This window comes from Lissotriton vulgaris, chromosome 2_1 (genome assembly GCF_964263255.1).
Source record: "Lissotriton vulgaris chromosome 2_1, aLisVul1.2, whole genome shotgun sequence".
NCBI classification, from domain to species: Eukaryota; Metazoa; Chordata; class Amphibia; order Caudata; family Salamandridae; genus Lissotriton; species Lissotriton vulgaris.
The window spans coordinates 1,588,410,128-1,588,425,040 of record NC_141687.1 but is presented as its reverse complement, the minus strand read 5'-3'; the positions used below and the strand labels follow the sequence as shown (position 1 = coordinate 1,588,425,040).

The 14,913-nt window shown below is 41.1% G+C and overlaps 1 protein-coding gene across 1 annotated transcript in view; it reads left to right on the top strand.

The window, feature by feature from the left end:
• Positions 1-14,913, top strand: part of LRP1B (LDL receptor related protein 1B) — a 3,669,685-nt gene that overhangs the window by 800,669 nt on the left and 2,854,103 nt on the right. Inside the window, exon 4 of the mRNA XM_086955170.1 lies at positions 5,483-5,602. Coding sequence (XP_086811296.1) covers positions 5,483-5,602 — 120 coding nt within the window. The remainder of the gene's footprint in view (positions 1-5,482; positions 5,603-14,913) is intronic.

Sequence of the window (14,913 nt, the reverse complement as noted above, 5' to 3'; positions counted from 1 at the left end):
ATTCTATCTTCAATATACTTTACAACTAACTCCTAGAGCACCGAGATTGAGGGGGTTGACTGATGCAAACCAAGTAGCCGCCTCATGAATCTAGTTTCTTCTCTCTCAATGCAATCAACAGAGTAACCACATATTGCAACACAATAAATCACTTAGGACAAGCATTAAGCTTCCCATAGTGTAATAATCTGAATTAAATAAAGGTCACATCAGAAATCAAAAGTAAAAGTTAACTGTGTTTTCTCATGATAAAACCGTGAAGATATTTGGGTTCTCTGCATCATTTGTTCACTTTATTTCAGTAAAGTAGATTAAAAACTTAGGTTCTGTCACTTGATAATGAAAAACAAAGGAGGATATGTACAATGAAGTGGCGGAGTGTGTTGTTAGCCTCCTAGGTTTAACGACACGCTCCCCCACTTCGGGATCACAAGGCTGCACCATATTTACCAGAATGTGGTGCAGCCTTGCGTTTATCCCTACGATGGCGCTAAGTTTAACAACTTAGCGCCAACCCAGGCACCCTTAGGGTTCAAAGGTGTCTGTGCGCAGGGGAGGATTGGTTATGTGTAGGAAGGTACCCCTTCCTGCACATAAACAAGCCTAAAATGCCATTTTCTAACTTTCATGAGTGATGTTTCATGCAGCACACATGAAAGTTACAAAATTGCGTTTTATTAAAAGGTTTGTTCATGTACAGGAAGGGGTACCTTCCTGTACATAAACAAACCTTGGCATTTTGATTTTTCCATGTGTGCTGTACAAGGCAACACACATGAAAAAAGCAAAAACAAAGAGAAATAATGTATTTCTCCTAGTTTCGCCACCTTAAGACCAGGATTTTCCTGGTCTTATTTCTGGTGCTGCCTCCAATGTACGCCACCCTTGTACATAAGGGGCAGCGTCAAATACCATGGGTGTCGCGGTGGAACGCCCACTTCAACACCCACTGCACGCCCCTTTCATGCTAAACATAGCGTGAAAGGGTGCCTTACCTAGCCCTTTCGCTGCGGGAGTTAATCCCCCTCTGTGCTGGGTGGGAGGGGGGCGTGCACAGCACTCCCATGCTCATGACGAGCTGAGCTCGTCATGAGCTACGACGCTCAGCACAGCGGGGGAATTCTCCCCGCACCTGAGTGTTCCACGGCAATGACGAGCTTAGCTCGTCATGAGCACCGGAGCGCTGTGGCATTCAAGGTGTTAAAAGGCAGCGGTAAGCCACGTTAAATGGCTTAACGCTGCCTTGTACATAAGGCAAGGCCCCTATCGCCACCAGAATGTCACAAAAAGTGACGTTCCTGTGCCGATAAGGGCTTGTACATATGCCCCAAAGTTTTTCAGTGCATATTATAGGATTTTGTGATTTTTCTGTCCCAGCTCGCATACTGTACAAGTGTTCATGAACAGGTAAAAAGTAAACTCCACATCACATGACCCGCCTTTTAAAAGGCAGGGCTTTCAAAGCCTTGTTTGCTGGTAATTCCATCATGGAAAGATTTTCCATTACGGCGGAGCAAACAGCGGCTCTTCTGTCTGGAACACAACCATCCTCCAAACTCTAACTAAGGCTCGATTTGTGTGAGCTGCGATGCAAAGACAAGTTTTTGCCTCCAGTGTGTATCTTCGAATAAAAAACAAAATATATGATTAGCAAAGTGCCTTCCTGTTTACGTAAGAATAACTACCATTTTTGATGGCTTGTCTACCTGAAACTAAAAGAGGGAATGTTTCTGCATACGAATCTAAGACACATTTTGTTCATCTAGCACACCAGGTAATAATTTTAGTAAAATGAAACCTTCTACAGCCTGAACAATTGCTATACCATTTCATGTGCAGACTGTAACTCCCCTCCCTAGGAACTGAGATTTTCATTACGCTGTGCATTTCTTTTCACAGTTAAATTGAAAAACCACAACTATATTCTGTCCTCAAATGATCATTTTAGGTAATTTATTGTAAGAGTTATAATTATGGATAGTCAAATTAACATTTTTACATGTCATTTTCTGAAGTCACCAAGGGGCGGATGTATCATCCGTTTTTTTTGTCGCAAACGCTGCGATTCGCAAAAAAGCTGCGTTTGCGACAAAAAAATCGGCAAATGCGATGTATGAAAAGATTGCATCGCAAAATTAAGGAATCGCAAAATTTGAGATTCTTTAATTTTTACGCAAGCATTTAAGGAATCGCAAAAATCGATTCCTTAAATGCTATGTAAGAAACAATAATGTTTTGCGATTTCACACTAAGAAATCGCAAATTACCACCAACTTGTAGTTGGTGGTAATTTGCGAATTCTTTTACAAATGCACTTTTTGGCATTTGTAAAGGTGCCATGTGGCACTCATACATGCCCTTAGGGCATGTATGTGCGCCATATGCGCACACATGTAAATTTCAGGGGTGCAGCAGGGTGTCCTTAAGACACCCTTGCACCCTTGAAATTATTCTCAATTTGCAATTAGCAAATTGCGAATCGCAAATTGGGAATAACTTCCCATTCCTTCCTATGGGCCTCCTGGCCCATAGAAATAAATGGGAAATTATTCCTTAATTGCGATTAGCAATTTGCTAATCGCAATTAAGGAATTTTAAGAAATCACTAAAAAATAGCGATTTTCTACATACATCCCAAATTGCAATTCTCAAATAGCGATTTCTAAAAAATCGCTATTTGAGAATCGCAAACGATGGTGATGATACATCTGCCTCACATAAGAACGGGTTGCACACCATAACTTAGCTCAAGTTTTTTTTTCGAATATTTAACCACAATTTTATCATTTGGCGTGCTCACTGCTCACTGCTTGACATGCCAAGCCCACTCGCATGTGACGAACATGAACATCAAAATTGTGAGGCTTCTTTTTAGCCCCACTCCAGTGGCGACAGCCTTCTAATTAACATTGCATTTGCATCCATTTCTTCAACTATATACTTTTCGCTTCAAGTTTAAATCCATTTTTTATGCTCAACCATTTATCCTTTCGTTTAATCATCGTTCTTTAATACATCTTCAGGCAAGGGAATGCAAATTACCCGGGTTTCTCATGTTTTGGTGGGCCAAACCAACCTCTCTTCCCAAAAACACGTACAAAAGCATGGTTCTCTTTTAGCAGTTTATTGTTATCCAATGCATTTCGGACCCTTACACGGGTCCTTTGTCAGGGAAAACTGTGAACAAACAATAGGACATATCTTAACAAACATTTTTAAATAATTTTTGTGATACATGCATCTCAATTCATCATTCTAACATTTTAATATTACTCATCCCTCTAAATTGCCACTATTTACTGAAAGATCTCTAGCGTTTAGATGCCCTTTCCTCTCTAGATACTCATATCTACCTCTCCCCACTGTGCATTCAAATAGTGGCTCTCAAACACTTCTCTATACCTTCGGGTCTACCGCCTTTCTTTCAGCTGTTGATTGCGTAAATACTCTTCACCCCCTTCTTCCCCTTATTTTGCTCTACAAACATTTCTCAAACCTCCCCGTAACCTCCCATCCACTCTCTAAATACTCCTTCCCTTTAACATCCCTCTACCATTTCTTTCAACTTTTCCCACCACGCATACCTGCTAAACTGTTATCATCCTCATCTTTCATGGAATCAAAAGGTGTTACCTTCCTCGTTACTCCCTGTGATTTTAAATAGAAACTCACTCCCTCAGATTACCACCTAATCCAACTCTAACTCCTACAACTCCCATAATCCTCTATGCTGACATCCTAAAACGCTCTTCAATATTAAACCGCGACTCCAAATCAACCGAACCTTTAAGGCTCGTACAGACTAATAAAACATTGGTAAGAAAATTATCGTCCTCATCTTTCAAGGAATCAAAAGGTGTTACCTTCCTCGTTACTCCCTGTGATTTTAAATAGAAACTCACTCCCTCATTTCTTCGACCCGCCTCTTCATTACGCTACCAGATTACCACCTAATCCAACACTAACTCCTACAACTCCCATAATCCTCTATGCTGACATCCTAAAACACTATTCAATATTAAACCGCGACTCCAAATCAACCGAACCTTTACGGCTCGTACAGACTAATAAAACATTGGTAAGAAAATTGTCCTCAATGTATCGATCGTATGTCCAATGATTGTCTAATACATCTGCCCCCAATTCCCCAACTGGAATGTGGGCTGGTATTCTAATGGCCAGAGATGACATTATGCCTTTCCGGACCATTTTTGTGCCTAATTAACTGGTGAGGCCTTCCCATAGCAACATACACTTGCCCTTAGCATACGTCATATTGAAGTGATAGTGAAAGCAAACAATGTTCAAGAACTGAAGAAATATGGGTTTTCCTGCTTTCCACTGTGTTTATCATTCACAATATGAATACAACCACTGTGCGTTTTTTTTTAAAATCTAGCATATAATTGATGTGAGCAGTAACTTGATGTATATGTCACGGAAGTAATTGGGAAATTGTGTGCATCCTTTTGAACCAGTTATTCTTTTCTCTTATCGGCTGCTCACTTTGCAAGTAATTTGCAGCATTCAGAACGGCTTAGTCGTGGAAGATATTTTCAGATTATGAAAGGATCATGCAAACACGTATGGCTCAGTAGCTTGACCTTTGGGCACAACTCCTCCAGGAAATGCCTGTCAAACAAATCAAAACACCCTTCCGTGAGCAGTCAAAAGGACATGACAACCTAATCCAATTATTTGCCATTTCGAACATGCTGTGTTTCTCGGTAAATTAACAGGTACACATTTAGCACACATTCTCTTACAATATACAGAGTTTGTGTTTTTGTCCTGTGGCACAAACATTACTTTCCTGCAGTATTTTATTTGAGACGGTAAGAATCAAAGAGAATGCACTAGGTTGTGTATGAGTGCTCAACGTTATGCTCCAATAGCACATGAATTATTAAAACCACACATTCTCTCATTGATTCCTGTGAAGGTTATACATGCTTCTGTAAATCAAAACAAGCCCTTGTATGATGGCAAATCAATTGTGGTAACACATAAGAAAGGTACTTGCATAGAAGACTATAGTGCAAGCTATTTTGCTTTAACTTTTTATTTTTACAGAGAAACATAATAAGTTAAACAAAATGTCTACATAGTCGTTTTTGTATATTAGCAAATAGAGGATTTTTGTTGATATTATTTTGATAAGAGAATGTTTACCCTAAAAAAACAGAAATTGAATAATGTCCCAAAGAAACCCCACAAACATGCAAAGTACGCCTCTGTTGTTCAATAAGAAGAACATTAATAATGCATTTTTATTGCTGGAAATGTTAACTTTCGAAATGAGTAATGACTGGAGACTGAGAGATCTGTCAACTTGTGTACAAACTAACTGGCACCTTTTTTTCCTGCAACAATGATCAAATGCTTTTTAATTTGTTTCCTAAACATAGAACGAGGCAGTTTAAACAGCGATCATCTTGATTTGTTTGTTCTGTAGTTCTAATGAATAATAATCTCTTTACAGAATTGTTACCAAAATGTCAACACATGGCCTGTCAGTATAAATGTGCAATTTCAAGAAATGGAACGATGTGCTACTGTGAGAATGGATATGAGGTAGCAGAAGATGGAAAGACCTGTATAGGTGAGTTATTGCTTATTGTACTTAAAAATATATATATGATTGACAATGTTTAACATGAAGACGTATGCATTTTATTTTTACATGCAAATAGACACAAATAAAATATAACTAATGGAGAATAAAAAAGGCCAGACAAGGGGGGCGAGCCCTGGCCCACCTTGGATCAAAGCTTTGGAACTCTCTGCCTCTTGAGATAAGGACACTGACCAATCACCTGACCTTTCGTAAGGTCTTGAAAACACATCTATTTCCCATTAACTGATCTCTCTCTCTAATTGCTCCATTCTCCTCTTCATTTAACATCTGAGGATTTACTTACTGGCAAAGCGCGGAGATACCCCTCCGGGGGTCTATTCTTGCGCTATAGAAGAATATAAAAAAAAAAAAAAAAAAAATTCAAATAATTTTGTTTCAGTCACAAGGATCAATATGTGTGGCAAGAGTGTCCCACCTTTGGCAATGAATTTAAAACCCTACTCTGCCTAACTAACTGAATCTAGACAGATCATCGGTTTAAGATGGTCTATCAAGAAATAAAAAAGTTAATATTTGCTATAAAGTCACTGTCATTGTTTTGCTCTAAAATAGCAGAGGAGCAGCATACCTTACATATTATATCTTCCCTACTCGTGCTTGCGCAATCTCCCTAAAAGCACTTCCTCAATTAAATCTTCTTTCCAGAACGTCCAAAACACTTCTTATTGATTTTCACAACTACTGTCCAAGGTTAATTGGAAAACATATCTAGAAATATACATACATTCCTTATTTGCATTTTCTCCACGTTCCCCGAAAACACTTAGGGTGATGGTTTCTAAACTAGGACAAATATTTATCCCATTACCATTTTTAATAAATTTGGAAAATTATTGGTAAATTATGTTATGGTTTTCACGCTGTGCTTAATTGTCTGCTAAATTAAACTGGGAAGCTTGCTGTCCCAGTTTGGCGTTGCTTGCTTTTCTTACATTTACTTCTGATCTATTTTTTCAACTATTCCATTTTAAATAACTGAGAAAGAATCCATTGGATTATACAACTTGGCTTTGGTATGAAATGCTGGAAAGTATTCAATTTAAAAACATCAAACAACCAAAGAAATGATTGCTTTTGCAATATCTTCCTAAGTGTGACAAGCTCTGTTGACATATTATAAATATTGTGATCCTGGTTAGCTCATCCACTCAGGCAAATATTACACTCAATGCCTCATTTATGGGGAATTGGCATAGGGCAGTGGCGTAAGTCTTATTGCTGTGTTGCCGTACATCAAGTTGAAGAGGCAGGAATGTACTGTATTTATAAAGTACGGTGCATTCCTGTCCTTTTCCCCTGCACTGGCACACAATTTGCTGCCTAGTACCAATGCTAACAGAAAGAGACGAGGATGTGTCCCGTCGAGAGCGGAGTGTACAAATAAACGGTATACTATCGGAGGCATACTGCGGATTGATACCCGGTTAAACCAAAGTGCTTTTACAACATTGTGGAGGAGCACGCCGGAATTGGATTGGCTATTGTTAAGATATCTCAAAGTGGATTAGGAAGATTGGTGAAATTTGACTTTGTGCTTAATACCTTGAGCAACACACAGTCCTGAGGATGGTCTTGGTGAGAATTACACGTTAAAGACCGAAACGTCGACGCCTTTTTACTGTTTGGGTTACAATTATTAACAACAGCATTTATAAAAAAAGATCTGACGAATGAGCTGACTGATGTTTCAGGAGCACGTTATGTATATATCTGTGTAATACATACTGTACCAACGGTATAACACACTACCAGAAGCCAGATTGAATGTGGTAGTGTTTTTTGTTGCCTATTTCCTGTATTCATTTTCTGTAAAAGATTTATGACTTGAATTTATTTCAAAAGCTAAAAATATCAAATACCACGTCTCTTATGTTCCTTATGAATCAATGTACATATTTATGACTTGATATAGAATAAGTAATGAGATAAAATATTTCCTCAAGGTACACTTATCTATTTAACTTATGTTACTCAGTTCCTTGGGGAGTATTGGGTTGCCCTTTTTCTATTGATATTACCAATGCAGGCACCTTGGCACCATTATGCAATGGTATCTGAATTGCATGCAGGATTGTTTTTACATAGGAAGGGGCACCTCCCTGCAAAAAAACAATGCTGAGAGGTGTTTTCCTCTATCCTTTTGTGCTGCAGAATTCGGCACACAAGGAAAGTGTTCAAAACAAAGAAAAATAAAAATATTCCTGCTTGTTGCACCTGCTTTTGGGAGGCATAAGGTATTGGCACAGGCCCAAAGTTTACATGATTAATTAAATCTGGGGTAGCATCAAAATCCATGAGTGTCGCGTGGGAAATCCCACAATAATGCCCATGGAAAACATCCCTGGCGCAGAGTAAGGCAACGCAACAGCTTGCTCTGCTTTGTCTTCCTCCATATCTATGAGGCCATGCAAAGCCACGCGGAGTAGCTTTGCGTGGTCCCTTAGATATGGTTGAGAGGTTTGCACCACCAGAGCTTCAGAAAAAGTGGCACTCCGGCAACGCAAGCCACTCATAAATAATCCCCTCAATAGCGAGACCCATTTAAATATAATCTTAAATCACTAGAAAAAGTCATTAATCTGTTCACATTTTACAGACTACAGGAATCTGTTCACATTACATCATTTCTTTGTTTCAACACAATCTTTGAGATCAACTGTGTAGTGTTGGATGCTGGCTCGCAAAATATAATGCACTGAAATGAAGTATACTGTGCGAAGAGTCCAGTGGGACCTAAATTGTAAAACAGAGGCAAAAATAGATAATACTAACACACTATTTGTTGCTTTGTTGGTGAGATGTTAGGCTTATCAGAGGGTAGTGCAAAGCATTTTTTGCACTCACAGAGGCAATAAATGAAACACACACTCAAGAACAAATCTGGGGCCATATCACTCGATGATGCAGGTGCTATATCTTTTTGAACTGATCAGCAGCTATTTCGTATACACTATCAACTGGGGGAAGTCGGTGATCTTTCCCCTATCAGGCCCCCCACGGGTCCCCAGTAGGTACCCAGCCACTATTGCAATGGATGTCTTTAAATATTTAGGGGTATACTTAATGAGGGATATTGGGGAATTTATCCATAAACACCTTGGGCCTCATTTATGAGGCCTTGCGCCAATTTGCGCTTCTGATGCGTCACTTTTTGTGACGCATCAGCGGCGTAAAACATGCCTCCTGTTGTGCACTATTTACAAAGTGACGCATCTAAGCAGATGTGTCACTTTGTAAACCCCTGCGCTACATTATGCCTGCGTCAGGTATAATGTATGCAGGGGGGCGTTCCACCGCAAAAAGCCTCATAGAAGTGACGCAGTGAAATCTATGAGATTTCACTGCGTCACTTCTAGGAGGCTGTTGCGTAAAAATCTTGTGCCTGCTTCACAGCAGGTGTACGACTGACGCAGGACTTTCACATGGGGCTTGCCCCATGTTAAAGGACGCATTGCTGGAGTTGCGTCACTTTTGTGACACACTCCAGCAATGCATCACTTTTGTGCTTACAGATACATCAGGAATATTGATGTATCTGTAGCTCCTTGTGATATGATGCGTTATACATTAAATATGACGCATCAGGTATGTCGCAAGGAGTGCGCACTGAGAAATGACGCATCACTGCTTTCACGCAGCAATGCGTCATTTCTCATAAATGAGGCGCCTTGAACCCCAGCTCACGCGCCTTGGGTCTGATGTCAGTCTTGGAGATCCCTCCCGCTTTCTCTCAAGGGTTGGGCAGCACTTTTCAAGATGCTGGCCCTACCGAGATTGCTATATATCTTACAAAATACACCATATCCAGTCCCCCAGTCAGTGTTCACGCATATTTCACAGGCAGTGTGGGCACTGCTCTTGGAATGGTGGGACTTCCAAAATTGCGCTCAACAAACTTACTAGGGGGGTTTAATAAAAAGAATAAATCTGGTAGCAATTTACAAAAGTGACATCGATATTTATGTCTTTTTTTAGACAAAGAACTTTGTTCTACAGTAGCTATTCTTTCAGATATACATTTTTCTAGTTCATAAAATTAATCACATTTGTGCGCAATTTCTCTCCTTTAAAGTCAATGGGAGAAAATAGAAAAATTCATATAAAAATATACAGTTGGATCTCAAGGTTCACCTTTGGGATTTAGGTAAGTCGCAAGGCCAGGCCAATATTCCACCAGCGGATTCTCAGAAGCATCCCAGATTCAGCCAAGAGCAGGGTGCCGAGGTCGTTGGTAGTTGGTGGGCTACAAAGAAAGGGGCCATTTGAAAACACACTAAATAAGGGGACTTAAATGTAAGCCTGAGGGGTCCCATACGAGGGAGCTGGTCACGAGGGCCTCAGAACCACAGGAGCACAGCTGTTTTTTCGGTACCCAGGCTGTGTGGGTTGACTGAATTGGGGCCCACCTCCTACTTTACATAATGTTTCCAGGCTTTCTCGTACCAAGTGTGGAGCAGGAAAGGGGAGTTGGCATCCTCCACTACCTGAAGATGCCTGTGTCACATTTCAAAGGCGGCATCACCAATGAGGCTTCCCTTATTGGAAGGCCATCCTGGCCAGGGGAAGGCGTGAAGTCCCTTGACCCAGAGCAGGCTTTGTTTCTGGTGTCTGAGAGCACTGGTTCTCTCCACATGAGGTCAGAAACATGTCTGGGCGGTGGCTGGCTGGCTAAGAGAGCACACTAGTGTTTGGTTGTTTTTCAGGGGACTCTATTGCACCTTTATCTTTTGGGAGGAACATAGAGCTGGATCTGTCTGTCTTTGCTGGCCTTATTGTGGTAGATAGTAAGTCCATGTGCAAAACATGAAAGCTAAAAGTGGGTGGGAATGTCACAAAGGAGGAGTATGAGACAGCCCTGAGAGCCTGTGAAGAGGTCTGCCAAGCACAGATCACCACTGAGGAAAATGAGGAGGAAGTTGAGAAAGGATCAGTACAAGAGGAGTGTTTTTCACAAGGAGCAGCTTTACCTGTGATGTCCATGTTTGGGAACAATGCATCCGCTTGTAGTTTGTCCCTATCAGGGCTGGAGGCTTACATGAGGACAGCAAGGCTGGTAGGAACTTGAAAATTAAATTGACTACATTGCCCTGGAGGAGAACACGCCAATGACTGCCTGGCTGCTGAAGAGGAGAGGGTAGTTTGTGACATAATGTATGGTAAAGCAGGTCTGGTTGCTGAGGAGAAATAGGTTGCCTGTCCAGCCGAGGCCCGTGGAGGGAGTTGCGGTGGGGCAGAGAGGCGGGCGGGGGAGGGGAGGTTGGGGGGTGCTAAAAACCAAACCGGCATATGGATAATTGGAGGTATGTAAACAATTTAATTAATAAAACGAATTTCGTAGCGTGCGCTCCATCGCATTTTGCCTTTTTACCCCATGGTGCGCCGCATTGTAAATGCTGCACATCATTGGTGGCGGAGGCATGGCACACAATAAGTGGCACATCCCTGCTGATATGCAGGGATGCGTCACTTATTGTAAATCTGCCCTGTAGTTGTTATTGATAAATGATGTGAGGCACATGTATCACACAATTTTGCATTCTCAAACTGTGAATCATAATTTTGGCCATTTACAAAAGCAAAATAAACTTTCAAGATGTATGAAATGCTTGGTAGTCGCAATTTTAAGTAATCGCAAAAATAGCGATTACCTAAAATTGCGACTACAAATAGAGAATTACAGTTTGCGATTCCCTTAGTGTATGTACCATGTGCAAATTTAAAAAAAATGCATTTTTCAAAGTGCCGTGTAGTGCACAATTGCCCCTAGGGCATGTATATGCTTTACATGTGCACATTTTATTTTTTTGGGGTGCCTTCAGGAATTTGCATTACCAAATTTGCAATTACAAATGAGAACTCGTAAATTAGCTAATGCAAAATCATTCGCAACAATGGGCCTTTAGGCCTATAGGAACAAAGTGAGTGTTATTACCTAATAGTGATTACCTATTTACTGAATTGTTATTTGGTATTAGGGAATCGCTAAATCTTTGGCGATTCCTTACATACATAGCATTTTGCGATTACCAAATAGCGATCCGGTAAAAATAGCTACTTGGCAATCGCAAAATGCTTTTTTGATACATGTGACTTGTGGTGCTTCTAAAGTTGCTTTGAAAATTCACAAGGTAAGAAATATTCTTTAGTGTGGGATTTGCCTCAATAAGCATATGTCCACTTTTGGGGAATAACACTCTGTTGACTCTAATGGAGTCATATCAGACCGAATACTAACCGATTAAGGGCACCTTCATTTGCAACTTTGGACTTACTCCAAAAATGTGCTTGAGGTTTAGAAATGCCAAAAGCAGTAAAAGCTATTTTGGGAATTTTTATGTAGGTTTACCTTAAATCATTGGAAGATTCGGGGAATTCCAGCAAAGTAACTGATTATTTGTTTATGCGGGGCACATTTGTTGTCACCTGATTGATTCCAATATCGATGATCTCAGGGAGCATGAGAAAAAGAATGGAATGTGCTTAGGATATTGCCTTTTAAGTCCACAAAGTAAAAAACAAATCATTAGTGAGGAAGCTGCCTCTAGAAGCATATGCCTATTATGGGTAAAAAACACTTTGTTAACGCTAATGGAGTCCCAGTCGCGCCATATTGAAACTAAAACCTATCTTATACTGGTTGAGATTATGCCGGGCCCTGAGCTAGAACACTTTGGTAATGGACTGAAGGATAACCTTTTAATTTCCAGGTGTTCTTCTACCCTGCAATGGTTAAGTCATGCAAAACATTACTTGACTTCTGACAATGCTCGAAGTCTATCTCTACTTTCCCCAGTTAAAATATTTAAAGATGCTCACTGGGCATATGAGTGTAGGAAGATGACGACATCAACCAGTTGCAGTAGTGTAGCGGAGTATTTGTTGAATCATAAATGAGAGCCAATATTTGAAACCTTTTTAAATTACACCATCCCACCATTTACCAGATCATTGTACATAGGATTCAGGCATTAACTTGTAAGTGGAGTCGCTGCTCAGAGGGGAGTGCAGCTTGACCTGCCTGTGGGGCACATCAGGAAACTGACTCCCCACCTTCTTTTCTTCTGCCCAACATCCGCTAGACAACAGAGTCGCTGGACTGTACCTTTTGGAGTACGTCTCCATAAACAAGTTTTGCGAATATGTAGGTCAGATACTTGGTCATGTACTTTCTTCTCAGTTGCTAAATTTCTGGAAGCAATTTAGCCTATCCACGCCAGGATTGTCAAACATGCAATAGTTGTTACCTCAGACATACAGGAACTAGCTTGAATCTATGTTAGCTGTAAATGTATGCTTTGCCTAGTTGGTGCGCTAGGTTTTAAGCCTAACCTAAAAAGGTACTCCTGTGCTTATGTTGCCTTAGTGTCTAATTACGCAGTTTGTCCTAAAATTTAATATGATGGAATTTTCATGCTGCTTTTAATATTTTTAATGTTGTTTTTTCACTTTTAAGATCGATTATGTATGGAGATTTTATCTAAAAGTATGTATTAAAAATCATGGATATCCTACCTGTAAAACCGTTTGCACAATGTTCTAGTTTTAGATTATTTTTGTAAAATTAACTTTGCAATGCATTTTCATTTGTGTTGCTTGTAAGGTCTCCAAAATCTAAACTCGACTCTAATGGAGTGCTAGCAGACCCAGTACTAACCCCTGAAAGACACCTCCATTTGCAACTTTGTATTTACTCTGAAAATGTCATTATTAACACTTTTGTTTATTGGCATTTCAACAATTACAGCAATACAGTACGATATTGACACTGAATCAGTATCCTGGTTTTCATTTAATAGCCCTCGCTATAGGACTCACAGTGCAAACAGGAAAAATTCCATCTTCCACAGGGGATGGGGTTATGTTTTCAGGAAATCTATATGCCTTAGGATAGTAATGCTAAAAATACTAACTTTGAACTATAACCATTTCCTTTAGTGTTGCCATTAAGTGTGTGAGCAATATTAGTTGCATTAAAAGTGAAGAGGGTCAAAACCCGGGGGGGGGGGGGGGGGCGTTGGAGCAGAAAGCCATGCAGGGGTAAGAAAAAAGAAAGGCACTTCAGGTCCAGCCATGTCAAATCTTACCTACAACTCCAAAGTCTGAGCACCCTTGTCCCTATCAGGCTCCAAGTCATCGTCGTGGACAGGACCTGACCCCTGAGTCTGCCCCTCACTCCGGTTCTCCGCCAAGTCAACTGCTGTTCCAGGGGACTCCCATTCCTCAACCACTTCCCACCGGAGAGGTATAATAGGTCTGTGTGGGACACACCTTGAGTCTTTCATCTGCAGCGCTCTTTCCTCTGCAGGTGCCCAACATGTGACATCAGTCATCCAAGTTTCCATGTTTGGTTCCCTGGGTAATTTCTAAGCCATGGGTACTTGTCGCTTGGCCAGGGCCAAGTCCATAATCTATTCCCCGCCTTCTTAGGATCCGGCCTATGGAGGAGGTTCAATAAACAAACTGCAGGTGTGTTATCGAGGGATCTAGACTTATTGAATCACCAAATTACCTCATCCCAGAACCCTGCGAGCCCCGGGCATCCCAATGTCATGTGTCTAAAGTTGGCATCAAGTGTTGCGTAGTGAGTGCAACCTCTAGGCTCCCTGGCGTATATAGTCTGAATTCTATGAGGGTTAAGGGACTTCCTGTGAGTATAACTGATTTGTATGCATTTAAGGAACACATTTAGCGAGAGACTTTCTCTGGGTATGCAAGTACCCTCCCCCATTCAGTGTCTGGCTTGTACTGGCACAAGTCAGCCACCTACTGAGCCCGAAGTTCAATCAAAGGATTTTTAACTAACCCATTGAAGGCATGAGACTAGGTGATTTCCCGATTTCAAAGTCAGGGGAAGCTGAAGGGCTGGTTGTGTGGGTGGTCCCGCTCCTGCATCTCCCCACAGGCATGTGTAAGTGCTTAATGGTTAAGAAATTGTCCCATTGGCAGGCCAGTCTGCCCCCCAGGTCTCTAAAGGGCATCAGGACATTCATCTGAAAGCAGTCTCCCAGGGTCACCAAAGAGTCCAGTTGCCCTGCAGTAAAAACAGTCAATGGGTTGGAATGAAGGAGGCCCATTAGAATGACTTAAGGGGCAAAAGTAGTCATTGTACCAGTGCGCTGCAGCCCACATCACCAGCAAAGCCAGAGCAGTGGACAAAAGGATTCCGGGCAGGGAATCCTCAATGCCGGGAACAGCCGCTTTGCCAGCAACAATCCCTGGTTAGGTTCAACAGCCTACGATCTAAAAAGCTGTTCCATCAAGCCACTTCTTGATCC